The sequence below is a fragment of the Amblyomma americanum genome, chromosome 7, assembly GCF_052857255.1.
Source record: "Amblyomma americanum isolate KBUSLIRL-KWMA chromosome 7, ASM5285725v1, whole genome shotgun sequence".
Classification (NCBI taxonomy): Eukaryota; Metazoa; Arthropoda; class Arachnida; order Ixodida; family Ixodidae; genus Amblyomma; species Amblyomma americanum.
Genome location: NC_135503.1, coordinates 36026339 through 36046855, shown reverse-complemented (window position 1 = coordinate 36046855; position 20517 = coordinate 36026339). Strand labels below are relative to the sequence as shown.

Genomic DNA, 20517 nt, shown 5'->3' with positions numbered 1-20517 from the left:
CATACTAAAATGTAATGATATCCATCCCGATGTCGATGAAAGCACAGTCACTCTTCCTGAGGCCCTATGGTTTAGAGATATAACAATAGCCATGTAAATAAATCTGCGGTGGAAATTAGCAAAAAGCGATTGGAAGATTGGTGGCTCAAATGCAGAGAGGTGACATAAGGTTAAAAGTGTAGGAAGACGTATTTAAAGAAAATGGCGAATTTTAATAACTTACAACTCAGTTAAACAAAAATGAAATAAAAAAACTGAGCACGGTGGCAACTGCCATCAGCCCGTTTCAAAGGGGACGCTCCTACCTTCCATCCATCCATCAATCGTCGCTGGAGGATCTTCGGCGTTCCGCTCGTGAGCAACCTCACCTCCAAAGGCTGCTTTCTTTAGTTTCCCCTATGTGGGCTGAGGGACTTTCCTTATACCGCGGCTGCGGCGTGGCGACGCGAAGCGCGAGGCTGACGGCGATGGTGAGCGGGAAAGGCTAATTCAGCACATGCTGCTCTTGACGCAGGTAGTCGTCGATTTCGCGAGAGCGTTGGCCGAAGCATGGTCGTGGTGCGTCAATGGCAAAACCACAAGGACCGATACGTCGGTACGGGCAGTGACGAAAAATATGGCCGGCCTCACCGCAATGGAGGCACAGCGGGCGGTTGTCGGAAGTCCCCCAGGAGTCGCGCATTTCCTGAGGCTTAGCGTCGCTTGTAGGCTGGGCGTGGTTCAGCTGTTCCAGCTGATTCACGCCCAGCTTCCACGTGAATCAGCTGATTTTTGATGCGGGTTTTTAGAATTTCAAAAACGCGATTATCGCTGGCGCTGTGGCTGGACAAAAGTTGGCATTTTCGACTAGGTGCGTGCTCTGGAGGGGTTGCTTTGCCCGCATGCTTTCGAAAGCGCATGTATTTTCGCGCAATGCAGCCAGATTTTGTCGAGCCACAGCGGCGAAGGTAATCACGTTTTCAAAATTCTAAAAACTAATATGGATATTACTAACGACCGGCTACAAATATCTAATTGCAACTAGGCGCCTAACTCTACTAGTTAAGAAGTTAATTATTAAAAATTAGTTAACCAGCTAACTACTAAAGACTGTTCACCGGTTTTCTGGCGTCCGTCAACACGTAATACTATGCCGCAAAAGCCATATTTTTACCCCAAAAAGCCTATTTGTAAAAATTTTTGAAAGTGTTCACTGAAATACTCGGCATATCTCATTCGGGTGCCGAATGCGGGACTGTAGAAGCAGCTGCGTTTTCTTTCCTAACGATGCTTGTGAATGCCTTGAGGAACTCGCCTGCATGTTTGCCACGTCGCCAGAGAAAACCAAATTCTGGCTGGGCGTTCCAAGGCGAAAAAACACATACCTTACTTTCGTCTCGTCATCCCATTTGTTGAACACGGCCACACGTTCCAATTGCTGGAGCCATTCTTCGGTATCTTCGCCTGGTGAGCCTTTGCACGTGGGCGCGCGGCAGTCGGGGCTGGTGCAGAGTAATGGACGCCGGTGTTGTAGCCATGGTTGACGCTGACTCTGAGTAGCTCTTCTCTTCTGCACTCGCGTGCGGTTCGGTAGTAGCCGTGTTCGGGTGGCAGATTTTGGAGACGCCGGTTGCTTCGCAGTTCCTCTTCGGTTTGGACGGCCTCGGTGGCTTTTTTGGTGTCTGCATCGGGGCTACTCGGGCTACTTCAGCGGCTGCCAGGGGATCGCCAGTGACGGCAGTCACGAAGACATCGAAGAGCGCTTCCGAAAGAAACAGTGCATTGGCTGACTCGCGCCCTAAGAGAACTGATTCACTCGGCGACAGACAGCAAGCGTGCTCGGCGGTCGTCGCACAGAATACTCGCCACTCTCGGCCTTGCTCAGTTTATAGCTGACAACGAACTTTCGAGATACGATGCGCAAAGTAACCACAAGAGTCTCAAACAAAGCAGAATCGGTTCCGCCTGTCAATGATAATTCGAGATAAATCTGGTCGCATCTTATCACGGACAAAGTGATAAAGCCGATTGCCGGCGGCATTGAGCACGAACAAATAAACATTACAAAGCTTTGCGGCAATATCGTGTAGACCTTTTCACTGTTGAAAGCTTGATCGAGCACGGGTGCGTGTTGAACTGTGCTGCGCACGCGCAATAAATGACTGGATGAAGTCTGCCAGTCAGAATGCTGCTGATACAGTCCAGTGGGCTGCGCCCAAAAAAGCAAATATGAAAAGGTCTCTGTCTTCGTGATTGGTCAGGCGACGTGTTGCATTGACGGTGTGTGTGGTTTAAGCTGCGTCATGCTTAAACTTGATGTAACCAGCGCTTCGCCAAGACCTATGACAGCCACCAATATTCTTGGCATAAACGCAATGAGTCGACGTGTAAATGAATGGCGACCGTCGCCATGCCAGCAGAAGATACACACACGGGACTGTCGTCCATGGTGTCTACGGCAGGCCATCAGCGCTGTCCTCTCGGCGAGCGCGGACTGCCATCGACGCGTCCTCAACGCGCTCCCGCGAAGCGCGAACTGGCTGCCCATTGTCGCGGCGGCGCCTCATTGTGGAACACCGTTCGTCGAGTGTGGGAAAGCCGAAATCGCGCTGCGGCTCGCCATTATTTCGGGAGCCGCGCCGTACCTGCTCGCGGGGTCCCGGCGCTGAACTGTCCCACGTCCCCGTAAGCAAGTGCGTGTGTGCACAGCCCTCACCGCTGAGCCGAGCCCTGCCTGACCTTTTCGCAATCACTTGACGCTCTTCGGGGCGCGCCGAGCTTGTTCGCCGGCTTGGAGTCTTTTGTTCCCGCTAAATAACGACGCACTCTAGAGATTCCTCCTTTCTCCCTGCCCGCTAGCTGGCTCGCTCGAGGCGTCTTTTTCTCGACCGCTCGGACGCTGCGGATTTGGAAAGGCTTGCGATGGAATGAGGATGTATTGCCTTTATTAAGAATTAAGCCAACCCCCCCTCCGTAGTCCGGAGGCATTGGAGCGAGGGAGCTGTAGCTTGGTGAATGTTCATTGCAGACCGTTCGTTTCTTCAGTGTATCGCAACAAACGAGCAGCATTTTAACTAACGCATTGGTGGTTGCTGAACTCTAGAAAACATGGTCACCGTTAAAATGAAACAAAGTACAATAAATCAAGCTGAATTCACACGTCCCCGGGTGCACCCAAAGCGAGGTGCGAAAGATGCATTGGGTTACCAGACTTGCAAATCCGAAGCTACGCGCGTTGCCTTCCTTTCTTTTTTTTTTTCTACGGCTGGTGGGTAATATTTTTTTTTTTTTTGCGTTAAACCCGTTACTGCGGACTTCTGCAGGAACGCTTCCTGCGCATCACCGTATTGTTCGCTGGACTCCTGCAAAGCACTAATGGCGACCTGTGCGGTTTGCCCTCTATACCAATTGAACTTGCTGGGATACGCACTGCATAAAGCCATATAGACTTTCGAGCGGCAGCTATACGCGTAACTCTTCGCCACCACCGAACTCTCAATGCTTCGTGAAGGAAACTGCGACTGCGTCGCGGGCGACTGCAAGTCATATTGAGCGCGTCTGTACCACGTGATGGAAAACACGTGGAGACAGTGGAAGTGAGAGAGACGTACCTGCTCTGTTCACGGCAGTTCCACGAATAATTGCGACCCTTATTGCAAACATTCTGTAGCGCGATATTCATGTGTTTGCTTGTCCGATTCCTGGTTACAGCGGCCGCATTTCAGTGGTGGTGAAACGCAGAAACGGCTATGCACTGAGATTCTGATTAATAAGTTAAAGGAATCGACGCCATGGACAATAATCGCATATAGGAGCGCAGCTTTCTCTATGGTGTGGCTCGTGGCACACCTGTACCTGTAGCGCTCAAAACGTCTGTTAATTTATTCGCCTTCACACAAGCTTCAGGAAGGTTCCTTACAAAAATTTCTTTACGCAGTCTATAGATTGTCCATACATTTTCGTCTATAAAGTTGATAGACGTTCTATAGACAAATCCTATAGACTCGTCTAAAGGCAATACAAATCCTATAGACAGTGTGTAGACAATCTAAAGATTTATGGCCATACACTTTTAGCAGACTTTTTAGATTATGAATGGACAAAAATAAATATATATAGGAAGGCAAATGAGTCTATAAGTCTATAGACACTCTATAGACCATTTTTATAAGGGGTGCAACCCGCCGCGGTGGCTGAGTGGTTATGGCGCTCTGCTGCTGGCCGGAAAGACGCGGGTTCGATCCCGGCCGCGGCCGTCGAATTTCGATGGGGGTAAAATTCTAGAGGTCCGTGTACTGTGCGATGTCAGTGCACGTTAAAGAGCCCCAGGTGGTTGAAATTTCCGGAGCTTTTCACTGCGGCGTCCCTCATAGCCTGAGTCGCTTTGGGACGCACCAAGGAAGGGAAGCACCAGATGTCAAACCCCCATAAACCAAACCATAAACGTACGTGTAAGGGAAGCACCAGGTGTCAAAATCGTTCTTTTCATGCTTTGCGCAGATGGTATACTATAGTCGGATATAACACAAGAATGAAGCGGCAGGTGTCCTTGGAAGGAGCCCCTGCAGCCAATGGCATCGACCAATTGTCATGAAGTCGCGGCTAATCCTCTTGGATATGCTGGTGTGACACCGCAGGAGGAGGCGGATGAAAGGGTATTAATCGCAGCTCAAACGAATTAACCGCGGCGTCATGAAAATCGGCCGTCGCGATTGGCTGCAGGGCCTCCTTTGAGCGGCATCTGTCTTTTCGTTCTTGAGTTGTATCCGACTGAGAGGCTTGGCCATATGTGACCACTTGCGATTAGGTTTCGGTAAGAAAACAGTAGTCACAAGGTTTAGAAGACTAGATTTTGTTTATTGATTTTTCTCATGCACAGCTAGCATGCCTTCTCTTATTTAACAAAATATTGCTGCTTTTCGTCTTCGGCAATGCTCGCACAAAACGCGCGTTCACAAAAGCATAGTTCGACGCACGTGAAAGCAGTGGGGTCACAGATACTTGCCACAGCTTCACAGACAACTGCTTGGCTACTTTCGGACATGACTGTAGTGAAAAGCCACAATTTAGGACACAGACCGCCGTAGATGTCTTAACAGGCAGTATGCATTGATTTCGCCATTTATCACCAGTTCACAACGTATGCAGAACATTAATGCACTGTTTTGCACACGTATATAGACATATGTATTGTTGAACGAGCTCTTTTCCATGGTCTGTTGTGTCGTGTCCTGAATGGTGTAGCGCTGAAATATACATGTATGACTGCCACAAAAAGACATGCACATTTAAGTAGCCCTAGTCTGTAATACACGTGCATTGATTGTCGGATTTTAACTGTGTATTAAACTTTAGGTGGCAGACTTCCAACGATGAAGAGATGTTAGGAGTATATCAGAAGCTTCGTAGCGAGAAGGCAGCGAAGTATAAAGGCGGTGGCACTCACGATCGAGCAGATGCACAACGGTAGTATTTGCGAAGATGAGACAGTTGATTTGAGTAACAAATACGGGTTGCTGATGTATGAAATTACACCCAACATGCACTCTGAAAATTTTATCACTAACTCGTTTAACACATTTTAGATTGGCCACACATAGCAGCAAAGGCACCACAGTAGCGAATTTTATCGGCTACAAGTACTACGGCCCTTCTCCAGAGCTGGAGTGCGTCTTCGGAGTGATCTTCTAATGCGTATACCATTCACTGTGCCGACAATAAAGGTGAGCCTAGGCATGGTTTTATACGTTAGCTTTTCTTAAAGTTACAAAAGTATCGTTGAGGCATGAGGTGGAGGCATAGTATCGCCGTTACTTCGTATCTCGATACCCCAGACGCGACAGCCGCACAGCTCTCGCAAATTTGTGCCGTTAATGTTCGACGACCTTAACGGTATACATTAGGAGTAAAACATGTGAGTTTCTAGAAATATAATCACGTACTGAACTCTCTTGGAGTGTCAGGGAGTTATGAGTACCGTCCCGGTGAATCCAACAGTGCACAAGAACTGTAGGAGCGAACGGGTGGGAGATGCACGCGTTCGCTGACTTTTACAAAACATGTGCAGCAAACGGAATCCTTTCCGACAAGGAAATACACCGACCTACCGCGCCTGTTCGTGACTGAACGTTACTTAGCGAAGTAATCTTAAACGCTTGTAGGCCACCCATCAAAAACGGTTTGGTTGTCTTGGAATCACTGAGCACTTGACAGCATCGGACTTCGGCGGAAAGATCAATTCAGAATGTTTAGTGTAAGTGTAACAATGTAACGCAAGTACAGATGAGATACCGAAGAAACAGCATAGCAGCGAATAACTCTTGCACCGTTCTTCGTTCGCATTTGGGAACTACGCTTAGACAACTATTTTGCATAAGCATTTTGCACACTGGCTCCAGACATTTCGCTGCATAGCACAGCTCCCGTGACTACTGTGCCACTAAGCATGCGTTTTTCCGCGACTAAATCTTTAGTGGCAACTATGGGAGTGCTGGAGATATGTCCGAGAGAACAATATTTGTTTTAATTTTTTTTGCAATCCACTTATTGTTCAACTTGTACACGTGTGACTAGCAGATTGTGGCTCACTGTATTTTGTACTACCCTGAAACGACCCGAGAGATATAAACCTTATTTTTTCCGGAAACCACCTTGTGTGTTTTCAAAAATAAATATATCACAGGTATTAGGAGAAAATGAAACATGCCTGCAGATTGTATGGAGCCACTAATTCTACTCTCTGCGCAAGAAGGCTATTTTTCAATCGGTTTTCCGCCTAGAGCTCATTATATACGGTGCATGACTTCCTGCCCTGCTCTTCACGTGTCACGGACTCTTAGATACTTGCGAAAGAATAATTATTTTACGTATCTATGCTTCGTTGTCACTTATCTTACGCTAGCCTCCGCTTGGACCGTTTCATGCTTGAATTCGGCAAACTTCAGCGGCGAGTACCACTAGGACAAGACCTTATATGACACTGTGAGGACTAGCACACCACACATAAAAGTTGCATTCGCGTGAAACACATATTCGCAAATTAACAGCTAGACACCGTTTCTTGAAGGCCATGCCCGCCTGAGCTTGCAGGAACAACAGTTTCTCTTCTAGTGGCACGCGAGGGGTTTGCTGATCAGGCAGCTACCATGTTGCGACCGGTCTTAGACATCGGCGGCACAAGGGAACAAGTACCGGCGGTGGGCTTGGCATCTGTCTTGCCGTCGTTGGCGCATCAAACCTGCTACATAAGCTTCGAAGGGAACGCGACGTTGCCGTTGCCGGCCTGTACACACAAACTTGGACGGAGGTTGCGAGAGCGGAAGAAACACGGCGGCCACTGATGCTATGCTGAAGCGTATACATCCGCATGACTGCTCGGTCAACAAGTGTCAGACAGGATGATGCAGACTTCGATCACCGTCGCTGAGGCTTTGAGGGGCACCGCGGAGCTTGTTTTTGGCAGGGTCAGCGCACGCTCGCTGGTCGCCACAAGCATCCAGCACTGACGGCAGCGAGCTAAGCCTGCATCAGTGCCTAGACGAGCCTCGTCAGGCATGTCACCTGAAAAACCTGCGTGTCACGGTGTCCGTGCCAGAGGTCGCACATCTTTGTCCGGCACTCAGTACGCTATCTCACTTCCCCAGGGCCTGTACGGTTTGACGCCGGAGCCCGAATGCGGAGAGAGATCCGAGCCATAAGAAGGCGTCGTGGATGACGTGGACGTCATGGGCGAGAAACCGGCGACGCCGTGGAAGTACTGGTTGCCCGGTGCCTGGGCATGCGGCGGCGCCGGCAGCATAGCGCTCGCAGTGGCCGAAGGCGGCGTTAGTGGCATGTGTGTCGCCCTGGTCGGGAAGTGCTGCCGGAACCCGTTGGCGTCGATGGGGAGCCGTGGTGGCTCGGTCCCGTACGACTCCCCCGCCGCCACGGGCGCCGGCTGGGGCGAGGGCAGCGAGGAGGGGTAGTGCGGGGCAGGGCTGGCGCCGCTGGCCGGACTCCAGGAGGACTTGGCGGCCAGCTCCCGTTGCGCCGAGTAGCACTGCAGGTGGCTCATGAGGCGCAGCCGAAGAGGGTCCTGCAGGTCAATGCCCTCAATGGCCACCAGGTAGCGCGCCACCTCGCTGGCGCACTCGCGGAAGCCCATGCCGTGGTAGTCCATGGCGAACTTGTGCGGGTCGAACGTGAAGGCGTCCACGCCTGCGCAAAGAAAAGACGGAGAGGGCGATTCAGTCAGCGTATGCACGAGTGTCAAAAGCGCTCAGATGTGATGCGTGATGCCGAGGCATACCGTACGTCACAGTAACAAGCTGACGCAAACACCCAACGAAAAACTCGTTAAGACATACGCGTAGCAGAACGCCGTTCGTTACCGCGCTGTTGGAAGCATATACATTAACCGCTGGCAAGTCGGCGATAGACGCCGCTACGAAAAATCAGGTTTTGCACACATGTTCCACGCTTCAATTATGAGCACGTATCAGGAAAATGAAACAGTGTCGGCTTCTTCGTTGCGGTTAGCTGTAAAATTGTTTCATCTACATCGAATGCCGTGAAAAATGAGTTTCAAGGTCCTGCGTCTCCCTCCTTGCCGAACACAGGGTGACCAGATCCCGCCTCCCCCTCAGAAGATAATAAGAGCTGGAGTTCAAGTTCAGTGTATGCGGAGATTCTGAAGGAGGTTCATTAATCAACCGCCTCATGGCTCCCGACACACCGCATACAGATCATACTCGGAACTCCTTATTGCCCCTATTGTTAACAGCATCTGTCTCTCTAGGTCCCACAGCGCAACATTCAATCCAGACAACTCTTCCCCAGCAAGTCCTGTTGTCGAAACATTGGCTAGGAGACTGAGGCCGCCCCCTCAACCGTTGTTCATTTCGTTTTTGTGTTGTCAAGAATCACATCTTTCTACCCTCTCTCTATTGTGGCCAGCCCTGGGGCCCATCCCCTTATATGTGAGGTCTGGCTTACTCCCTCCGCTAGAGTGCAGAAACAGCTCCTCGCCTTGCTGCTCAAGCGCGTTGCCAAGTTGACGACAGCAACGCCAGTTGTAGTTCTGTAGTTGCAGTTTTAGTAGAAGAGTAACTCAAGTTAAATGAGATAGCCGACAGACGGAAACGGAAGTTACAAGTTTACTTCTAAGAACTAGGCTGACACGTTAATTTTGGGTTGTCGCGCTGGGTTGCGCGCGAGGGCGGGACACCACGTGGTCTGCGTGCTGATGGCACCGATAGAACTGCCGCTTGATAGTCGCGGTAGCCAGAACTCAGTGACGGCCATGCACGGTTTCGTGTCAGTGTCGTGCATGCAGATGATTAGCCTACTTAAGCGACTATCTGCTCGAAGCAGGGAATTGTGGTTACCGAACAGTGCTTAGCTAGCAGGCGGTGAGGAGTTCGTGCTTCCCGATCGTTAGAGGCGTGTAAGATATATAGTGGTGCATTACCTCCAGTCGCATGCACTATTGCGCTACTTATCCAACAACACCATTGTCGCATCGTGCCCCTGGCTTCCTGCTTACTTAATTTCAGCCTTGACTGAGTCTAACGCGCATTCAACAACCAGCTATATCTGTGCCCTGCACGCCAAGAATACTGACCTTTTTCGGTTAAAACCGAATTTCAAAAACTGATTTCGGCGGGCTTTTATCAGTTTTTTCGGTTTAAATCGGAATGTCCAACCCCTACTTATAGCACACTTCTCGAAAAAGAAAAGAGCTAAGTCAAACAAAGCATCTAGAACCGCAGGAGTCAGTTGTAGCCGATGGTGCCAGTGGCCGCAGTGAACCACAGCTAGAAATGATGTGCGTCTCTGATTCCAAACAATCCTTGAGGTATAAAAATCGCATGATTTTTTTATATCTTTGCATTTTTTACTTTAAGAGCAGTGAAAGACACGTTGGTGCAGTCTGTGCATGTGAATTATACATCAAGGAGAACATTATATAAGTGTTAGAGCTCAATTAAAAGAAGGTTAGTTTAGTGGAATAAACTAACCAACTTTATAATTTCTGGCTTGAGGGCGCAAAACTATATTGATCAGTTGAAGGCCGCCAACATCGAAGGCAAGCACAGTTTTGAAATTGTCTCAATCGGCGTTGTAGTTCGAAACATCGAGCATCAAAAATACTCTTTTGAAAGCTTGTCGAGTTTGCTTTCCCGCGTTGCACAGTGTTAAAATGGCGTCGCTGGCATTTCTGATGCAGCAAAAAGAGATAAAGTTTACGCATTGTATGATTTAGAAGTACCTGACGTGATTTCAGCGTCGCTACCGCGCGCAGCGACACCATTTTATGAAGGCGCAGCGCTGCAAAGCCAACTCAACAATTTCAGAAGCGTATCTTTGATGATTGATATACCGAACTACAATGCCGATTCAGAACGTTTAAAAAGTGGGCTCACCTTTTATGTGAAGGACTTTCAATAACTCAGTAAAATCTTGTGCCCTAAATTCAGCAATTAACTGAATAATAAACTAATTAATTGGCAATTAAGGCCAACAAAAAGAGTTCAACTTTAATTGAGGGCAACGCAGTGGGCTATGGAAAGCGAAATGATAGGTGTGACTTCAAGAGACAGGAAGAGGGCAGAATGGGTGAGGGAACAAACGCAGGTTAATGACATACTAGTCGATATCAAGAGGAAGAAATGGGTTTGGATGCAATGCCAAGACAAGATATCCGATGGCCGTTAAGTGTAACGGAATGTAATCCAAGAGAAGGAAAGCGTAGCAGGGGGCGGCAGAAAGTTAGGTGGGTGGATGAGATTAAGAAGTTTGCGGGGATGGAGAGGCCGCAGCTGGCACAGGACAGGGTAAACTGGAGAGTTATGGGAGAGGCCTTCGTCCTGCAGTGGGCGTAGTCAGACTGATGATGATGAAACGTCGTTTATTTGAGGTCTATCACGTATATAACTACCGAATTGCTTCACAATCCCCTTGCACAGACTGCACCGACGCATCTCTCAAGGTTTTAAGTATCAAAATTTGTAAAGATAAAAAAAACCCACTCAGTTTATATACTACTGGCCTTCACCAGAGTAGGTTCAGTGTGTTGAACTGTGACGCTCAAGTGTGAACAAAAAAAAAATGGCCGAGGTTTAACTCTTCTAAACCTAGTTAGACAGCGCGAAAGCTCCGTTAGCCATGGTCTGTATCTCGGCCACACAAAATACTCTGACGGCGACAAACAAGGTTCTATGGTCGCTGTGGTAGTCGGCCATTGTCTGTATCGCAGCCGCACACATGGCAGACCGCAAAGACCGCATGAGTGCAAGGTTCTCGCAGGCTCTCTCCCATGCCTGCCCTCCTCAACTGCTCCACACTGGAGTCCCAAAGGGCTCTGGTAGAGCGGGCGCGAGACGAGGCCTCGTCGTGCGGTGTCCCGGACTTAGGATACCGACCATGTAGCCGGGTCTTCTGACTTCATAACTCTCTTTTTGAACATTAAAATTTTTTAACCCCCCCCCCCTTTTTTTTTCTTGAATTTCATTTGGCTGAACCTTTTAAACATATAAGCGACAGAAAAGGAGAGGGGGGGGGGTGGGGGGGGGGGGGGCGGGCTGCCAGCACATCTCTTTGAATGCATGTGTTCGAGAAACAAGAGCTACGGCGCAAGCCGAAGTCGCAGATAACAATGCAGGTCGGGCGGTAAGACAGGACAGTGTCTCACGCTTTGTTTTCTGAATAGGCATGCGAAGCCGTAGACACAGACATGCATCGTGGAGTACCACGTGTCGCTGGGCTTGCTGGTCATTAAAGAAGACAGGACGGCTTTGTCGATCCCGTCTTTACTCCCGTCCCGTCTTCCTATCTGTATCCTCGGTCTGCGTTGCCGTACTTGTTCCCTTGAACAACGAACCAACAAGCCCAGCGGAACTTACTCCACGAAGCATCCCCGTGTCCACTGCTTCTCATATCTACAGATAAAGCCATACTCTATACAGAAAGGAGTAAAAAGGGAGTAAGCTGTCCTATAGCGCACTCCCTACAGAAAGGTGTAAAAACGGAGTATGTCCTCAAGCGCACTCCTTTTTATATAAGGGAGCCTTTGTACTCCTTTCTGTAGAGAGTGTGGCTTTGTTTGTCTTTTATAAAAGGAAGTGCGCTAGAAGACACTTCACTCCCTTTTTACTCCCATACAGGCGTATTCGTGTCTAGAGTGCCGCAGCACGCGAGAAGCGCCGCTCTCGCTAAGCATCCCACCACGGACATACCGCATTGCGCGCGCGGATTGCGCGGATGCGCCGTATACCGCGCGCTGCGCCACCGCGCGTAGCGGCATGCAACACCGACGCGAGGGGCGACACATCGGGAAAGGGGGTAGAAAAGCGGTCGCCTCCTCCCTCTCCTTCTTCGAGCCGCGTTCCTCCTTTATCTTCGCGTCGCTCCTCACGCGGCGGCGGCGTCGCTCTCAAGGAAGTAGTCGCCACACGCACGTACTACGCAACCCGAAACTCGCACGCGCAGCCGCCTATTGAGCCCCGCCGTCCGACCGGGCGGATCAAGCGTGGGAAACAGCCGTGCGTGCCTGCGCCGCCGTCGCGAAGGGGGTGCGCGCCACAGTGGAGCTATGGCAGCAGCGCTGTTGGCTCTGGCTCGTATCTGCGCGGAGCGAAGCCGATAGTGGGCCCAAAGCTGGGCTCCAGGCGGAGGTCGTCGCCGCATCCACAGCTCCGCAACCCGCTCCACTTCGTGCCGTCCGTTGCACCACAGTGAGCCCAGCTCCCTCCCTCAGCTGAAGTTGAAGTTTGTAAGAAAGCCGACAGCCAATCAGGAACGCGGTCGTGCCTGTACACTGCACTACGCCTCTACGTGATGTGCCAGGCCCTCGACGCGACAGGGTAGAATTGAGGCGTAAAAACGAAGATTTTCTTTTTTCAGACTCAGATAGCGAGGCATTAGTAATCGGCATGCGTAAATGGCTCGACAATGGGACGCGCAGGGTTCAAGGAAGTTCCCATTCGGCACTATTCTGCTGGCACGCAATGTCGAGCGCCCGGGGTACGTCTCCTCGCAGCCGCTGCAGTGCCAACTGTGAGATACGAGTTTAGTGTAGTTGAAGCGCTCTCCACAGTTTCACAGGCGCGAACGACAGATACGTGCCGGTCAAATCGAAAGATTAGACAGACCCCGTCATACGCGTTCACGGTACTGTGCGTACGACGTGGTGTAATCGTCGCGTGTGATGTACCTTTGGCTTCAGTGAATTCATAGTATGTGGTCGCACCAGGGGCCGCGCGGAATGGCGATGATAGCTGCAACAGATGGCGCGGCCATAGGTTGACGTCAACTTTGATATATTTTCCTGTGCTGTGCGATGTCAGTGCACGTTAAAGATCTCCAGATAGTAGAAAATGTTCCGGAGCCCTCCACTACGGCACCTCTTTCTTCCTTTCTTCTCTTAGTCTTTCCTTTATCCCTTCCCTTACGGCGCGGTTCAGGTGTCCGTCGATATGTGAGACAGATACTGGGCCATTTCCTTTCCTGAAATATCTTTGTGTGTGTGTGTGTGTGTGTGTGTGTGTGTGTGTGTGTGTGTGTGTGTGTGTGTGTGTGTGTGTGTGTGTGTGTGTGTGTGTGTGCGCGTGTGCGTGTGTGTGTGTGTGTGTGTGTGTGTGTGTGTGTGTGTGTGTGTGTGTGTGTGTGTGTGTATGTGTGTGTGTGTGTGTGTGTGTGTGTGTGTGTGTGTGCGCGCGCGTGTGTGTGTGTGGCTGGACACCACACAGCATGTTAACCACCATCGTCAACCCAACTCATTTTCATCGATGCCACTATGTCTCTTACAATTCAGACGTAACTCACCACTTCCGTGGCTTCGCGAATCAAGCCGAAGGTTTGGAATACCGTTCCGGGGACATTTTCGGACGACCGCCCCTTCTAACATGATTGGCTGTGGCGATACAAAAAAAAATAACATAGCGCCGCCAGGGATACGCTGTTTGCGAGCGCTCGCATCTCCTGGGCACTTCCCTCCTCGATAGTACGTGCGATGCAGTCACAACGTTGCTGGCGTGCAACTAACTCACAGTGCATGCAGGAGGAAAAGAAATTCTCGCTTTTCGCGCGCAGAACAATAAAGATAATGAGGATATCGCGCCTACAGTTGGCAAGGATGCATGTTGTGCTTAGGCACCCCTCATATTTAGCTCGTCATTAATGACAGTGAAAATCTATTCTTGCGATTTTAGCAGTTTAATAACCAATTTTTGCATCCAGCTGTGAAATAAAGATGTATCCTTGCTACTATTACTTTTCCTTTTTCCGCCCCTATGCATGCTTTAACCGCTTTGTCTCCAGTAGAGAAGATGTTAATTATGCGAAGGGCCTTGTTCGCTTTCTTAGCGTCCTTTCTTTAACGCGAGAGCGTTAGTACCGTTATGTCGGAAAAAAACAAGGCGGGCCATCTAGCTCAAGTGATCTTTAACATGCAATGACATCGCACAGCACACGGGCGCTTTGGAGGCAAAACGCTAAGGCGCCCGTGCGCTGTGCGATGTCAGTGCACGTTAAAGATCCCCAGGTGGTCGAAATTATTCCGGAGACCTCCACTACGGCACCTCTTCCTTTCTCCTTTCACTCCCTCCTTCATCCCTTCCCTTACGGCGCGGTTCAGGTGTCCAACGACATATGAGACAGATACTGCGCCATTTCCTTTCCCCCAAAAGCCAATTATTATTATTAAGTGAATTTGCGGCATCATCACAAACTGCCCCTGGATTGTAGGGAAACACTGCCGTGGCATGTGGCAGTTAAATTAATGATTGGTAGCTCCGGAAGAGCAGCCCGATTCCCACAAGCTCCACCGATGGCAGCACCTGCCATCGCAGGGCAGTGGCGCATCGCTTAACCGCTGCACCACTGTGTAAGAAGTGGTATGAGGACTCCCAAGGATCTATGAATGTAAAGTATAGATAATGGCCTTCTGCATATATGAGCATTAAGCCATTAACACTATTGCGTCATACCCTTAAGGCGGAGCTTAAGTGCCCCTCCAGTCTTTTTTTTTTTTAGCATCCAATGCGGAGATCTCATCAGAGTTGGTGGTACAGCAGCTTCTCAACAAAGGGCATAAACCTTGCTTGGCTTTTCGCACCTGACTCGATGCGTAAAGCCGAGAGGACTTTTCCACTCTTAGACGTCAGAACAGATCATCTTCATCCTTGGATGCCACACCGCATAACTTCGAAGCGTTATCAGACTATGTGGTGCCGAATCACATGTGCATCTGCTTAAGCGTGGCCGTCGTGGAGACAACGCCAAAGACAACACGCATGTCGAAGGAAGCCAACACTCACCTTTGGAATGCAGCATCTTGAGGTGGTCCACCGTCATCTGGAGGATTTCGGCTTTCTCAAGCTTGGCGGATCCCTGCGATACCGATCAACGTGCAGTTTAGGTCGTCGCTCAAGTGCTCGTCATGCTTCACATGCAACTCGCATGCACGTGCGATGTGCGTCAATTTCACGCGCGGTCATATTCGTTTTCGGCCCTGCCCATGCATGTTTATGTTACAGAACCGGCTCTTTTAAAAATTCCACAGCGCAGGAATCTCGGTGTCCGTCCGATTAAAGATTACATCATCCTTTCAAGCGGTATGCGGACATCAGCATCATCATCTGCCGCGTTGCCTGTTTACCGGTAGCGTATATACTGACCCTATATACAGGATGTTTTATCTAAGACTACACAATTTTTAAAAATAGGATTGTTGAGTTAGAAACGCGCTTTTTTCAGCACAGTAGTGCATCAGAATACAGAATACAGCAGGTTAACTAATATTGAATAGTTAACTTTTTAACTCTTACTGTCAGGCTCCTTAATTACTATGAGATGCTTAGCCCAATGTAAGTAATACCCATATCAGTTTTTAGAATTTCCAAAAACGCGGTTACCCTCGGTGCTGTGGCCCAACAAATTTTGGCTATTTCGACGAGTAACGTACACTGGAGTGGTTGCTTTGCTGCAGGCTTCTCGAAAGCTTATGCATTTTTGCGCGATGCTGCCAAAATTTCTTAGGCCGCAGCGCCAAGGGTAATCGCGTTTTCGAAACTCTAAAAACTGATATGGATATTATGGGCTACACGCCTGTCAATAATTAAGGAGCCTAACAGTAATAGTTAATAAGATAACTAGTTAATATTACTTAACAAGCCTGCTAGTTAACACGTATTAGCCGTATTCTGGTGTACTACACCACTGACAATGATATGCTGAAAAAAAAACCCGCTCTTTTAACTCAGATTATCCTATTTTTAAAAATTGTGTAAAGTATCAGATAAAACACCTGTACATAAGGTGACAGTCCCAGTCAACGGTACACTTTCTCTACATACTGGCAAATCGTGGTGGCGGCCTTTGCGGTAACGCCTTTTGATAGCCCGCCGTTAATCTGCGGACCTAATGGAGTGAGTGATAATCTGGCAACAACGGTATGCCCAGCTGAGAAGCGCGAAACACGAGGAGGAAACAAAAAAGTTTGACCCAACACCAGCGCAGTGTCCTACGTCTTGCGCATTCACGTTTCGCGCTGATGAAACCAATACAACTCGCCCAGCTTTGCGCCTTACTAAAGCAGTTCTCTTCAGACGACATGATTCTAAATTGACTCATGATGGCCACTGTTATCATGAAATTGGATTGCGCAGGCAGCATTCCTACAGTTTATATTATGAGCTCCAAAACTATTCCCTTTAAATGGATTTCTGCGCTTGTGGAAGCAGTCAGTGTCGCTTTTCGTGCAAGCATTCTTCACACTTCTTGATATTTTTGAAATAATTCTCTTCGCGCTTTACCGCTTGGACTGCAGGACAAAGTCCTGTTCCACTGACCTATAGATTTTCCCTGTTTTGATCGAGCTGTGGCCACTTCGTTATAGCGAATTTTCTGAGCTCATCACTGCATCTGACTCTCGCCTGACCTCAAATATACGCTTTCTTTACCAGGGCGTTCACAGTCGAACTTTCTCTCCAATCCACATAGCTTTCATTCTGCTTCATAATGCTACACATTTTTCTTTCCACCACTTGATCAGCTCTTCCTAGTCTCATTTACTGTTCCTTTAGTAAGTCGATGCAAGTTTCGGCCCTATGGGTGTGCACTGCAAGATGGTTTCCTTTGTGCGGACGGGCCCTTACAAAAATCGTCTATAGACAGTCTATAGACTTCTTATAGGCTTTATTGGCTTCCTATAGATATTACTTTTTGTCTATTCATAGTCTATAAACTCTCTATAGACAAATGTCTACTAAAAGTATATGGCCATAAATCTATAGATTGTCTAAAGGCTCTCTAAAGGATTTGTATTGCCTATAGACTGTCCTCTAAGGTTTGTCTATAGAGAGTCTACTGGTTTTATAGACAGAAGTCTAGGGATAGTCTATAGACTGACAAGAAATTATTGTAAGGGCAGTCCAGAAAACGTTTCTGCTCATTAATATACGGCCTGCTGGAAAACTTGGCAGCCGCTCGGATGCTCTCACCTCGCAGAATGTGGGTCTCCTTACGAAATATTTCGATTAATACCGTGATTAAATATTTGTCGATAAAATGGATATCTTGACATGTCCTATATGTGGTCACGTATACGATACGAACACACTAGAAACGTGAGCTATTCCAGTCCGTTTGCAGTCGGTTCAAAGCGCATTCGCAGTAAACTTTCCATAGTCCACATTTATCTTGCTTTGAACGTCTACACTTGCAGGGGTTTTCCTAAACAGCTGTAGATGTTAATTTGAAGGTAAGGAGTACAGTGTATGGCAAAGTCCACCAGACGCGCCGGTCACATTTGCTACTGCCCCATTACGAACCCTTCCTCGTGCAGAGAGGGTGCCAGCATGTTTGAAAATAAACTTCGTAGTAGTAAGCAGGCTTCTACACAGTAAGTCAGCTCGCATTTGCCAACGCTGCCAATTGGTACCTAGCATTTGATGACAGCTAGAGCATAAGTCTGTACCTTAATACACGATCGAAGAAGGTAGGAGTCTACCTTATATCATCCAGTAAAGAAAGGTGGGGGGGGGGGGGGGGGGAAACTAAGGACAGGTTATCTCTCTTTTTTTACGCCGACAGCTCTTAAGGGCATAGTTCCCGGTTCTGCGGCGTCCTTAGCGTCTTAACGTGCCACGGCGATTAGACAGCATGTGGTGGCGTCACGCATGACGTACCTGCAACGTGCCACGCTGATTAGTTCCCGTGTAGTGACCCCATGACGTCACTGCAACGCGCCATGGCAACGCATCACCCTGAGTGGTCCGAACTCAGTGACGTCACGAGTGACAGCTGACGACGTCACACACAATCTCCCAGAGAAGCCAGTAACGATTAAACGATATATCTCCTACTGCAAACAGCCCTCGATGAATCTCGCTTTACACAGTGGTAACTGGCCTGTGAGTTTTTTTTTTCCTTTTTCGCGTTCTTTAGCGTTTGTTCCACATAGGAAGTAATTCCAACATTTTATTCGGCTAATGGAGGGCGTGGCAGACCGCAGCGACTGATGCCTGCGACAGCGTTAGATATAAAATCTCGGGAAGCGCCCATAACAACTCAAAACAGTGAAGTGTGTACTAGTAAGTCAGCGCGAGTGTGTGTCCGCGAAGTATTTGGAAAGAAGTGGTAATAGTCGATAAATTTTCTGATAACCGACTCTAAAAAACCTAATGGCTACTTTGGCGCGATTCGAAATTTTGCCCGGCTTATATAGTTTGCGCGCACACTATTTCTTCCTGAATGGCTGCACTAAGTACAGTGCGGGAGAGTGTCACCTCTTACCTGTTTCTCGAATGCCGTGGGCACCAGGCGGCGAAGTTCGCTCAGGGAGCTGTTAATCCGATCGCGTCGCCTCTTCTCGATGATCTGTGGAAGATACAGTGAACAGTTTTGTCAACTGCTATAAGTACACACACAAAAGGTTCACTACTTTAACGAGTTATAAACCAGGCTTGACACATTTCTGCCACGATTTGCCATATTTTACGCAATTATTAAATGAAAGGGAGTTAACAGATAAGAAAACAATCAAAACAGGAAGCTAAAGAATGTTCCAAGTGCCAGCTATGAAGACCATTCAGGGTGAAAATAACTTGATTGCGGACATAGTCAGGTTTGTATGGCCGTAAGTCAGCAGTCAGGTTAAACACAGTTGCCTGCGCTGGAAGACATTCAAAATGTTAAATGCTTGATAAGGAATTCTGCGCAGTAGCCGCACCCAAGCTTTTGCCTAGAACGTAGACCTGATAGCGATGCTTGCAATGAGACAATATGTCCACTCATAACGTGTGGAAATGGTCTCGTGTCGAAACTAAGACCTCAAAGGAGTATTAATCCAAAAGCCGGGCCGAACGGAAGAACACGGTTGACAGATGAGAAGCACGAATCTGTGTAGCACCGCAAATGAAAACAATGGGAACGAAGACACACTTAGGTGAAGTGCAGGAGTTGAAGTGAAGAGTTTGTCATTTATGTGTCCCTTAGCACTACATGTCCCTATCTTGCTCTGCTAACACAAATTCATTCAAGGCGAACCAATAACCAATATCAAGATAACTCACGACGAACAAGATTACGAACTCACACATCGTTAGGATCGCTGGGGACAACACATTAACGGTAACAAAGCGAATCACCCGATGGCCCGTTGGGTTCGATCTCAGTGCTGGAGCCATGTCATGCCGTAAGTCTAACTTTACGCCAAAGAAAGCTGACAAGTGAAGAACAAGCGTATAGTAAACTATGCATCGTTATGGATAGTAGAACTAGAAACAAATTAACCGCGACGATGGGTGCCATCCGATGGCCCGTCGGGTGCTGAACTCAGCCAGTCCTGGTGCCGTTCGGGTTCCAAGAACAAGAACAAGGAGGAGCAACTCACGCCTCTCCGTTTCTTCCTGGTCAGAAGCTGGCAGCTGCTGGAACCGGAGCTGGACCTGGAATGACCGAAGGAGAACATGTCGGCGGCAGGCGACGGGTGGGCAGGCGCACGTTTCGGGACACACGGCCGCGTCCGGTCGCGGGAGGAGGCGGCTGGGCGCGCGACTGGACGTCCGCTCGGTCGCGTGCGAGGCTCCCGAATGCAGCGGCAGCGCAGGGCACGTGTCCCGGCGCTCGCCGCCTCTTCCTCCTCTCCCAGCACAGCCCTGCTGTGGTGGCGCGATGCCGCTTACCCTCGGGACGAGGAGGCGTCGCAGTCCATCATGACGGCGACCGTCGCACGGCGCGCGTGCCGATTGGGGGGTGGAGGGCGGGGGACGCGCACACACAACACACGCGCGTCGCACAGCCCCTCAACCTTCCTCTTTCCCCCCCGAGGTCTGCTTTCCCACGCGACCCGCGTGCACGCGGGAGAGAGGCAACCGGCAGCCGCCGCTACGCGGGGGATTCTGCACCTCGCATCGTGGGAACAGTTTTTCGGCGACGAAGAGCGTGGCTGCGGCGCACTTGCTGATTTGGGAGAGGAGGGGGCGCGGGGGTCGCTCCGTTAGCGAGCGTGGCCTACAGATTACGCGCGCGGGGAGCCGCGCGGAAAGAAACAGAATA

At 49.3% G+C, this 20517-nt stretch overlaps 1 protein-coding gene across 1 annotated transcript; it reads right to left on the bottom strand.

Moving 5' to 3' along the window:
• Positions 1-4818: 4818 nt before the first annotated feature.
• Positions 4819-20134, bottom strand: LOC144098893 (hairy/enhancer-of-split related with YRPW motif protein 1-like). Its single transcript, XM_077631827.1, has 4 exons — positions 19853-20134; positions 18754-18837; positions 15276-15348; positions 4819-8175 (listed from the first exon to the last, which is right to left on the bottom strand). Exons 1-4 carry the CDS (start codon positions 19928-19930, stop codon positions 7598-7600), a joined length of 813 nt encoding a protein of 270 aa, XP_077487953.1. The 5' UTR covers positions 19931-20134; the 3' UTR covers positions 4819-7597.
• Between the last annotated feature and the right edge of the window lie 383 nt (positions 20135-20517).

Excerpts from the sequence above, each read along its gene's own strand:
- LOC144098893 (XM_077631827.1), bottom strand. The coding sequence starts at position 19,930 with ATGTTCTCCTTCGGTCATTCCAGGTCCAGCTCCGGTTCCAGCAGCTGC. Across the intron at positions 18,838-19,852 it reads CCAGGAAGAAACGGAGAGGC|ATCATCGAGAAGAGGCGACG; the intron begins GTGAGTTGCTCC and ends TATCTTCCACAG. Across the intron at positions 15,349-18,753 it reads CCACGGCATTCGAGAAACAG|GGATCCGCCAAGCTTGAGAA; the intron begins GTAAGAGGTGAC and ends TCGGTATCGCAG.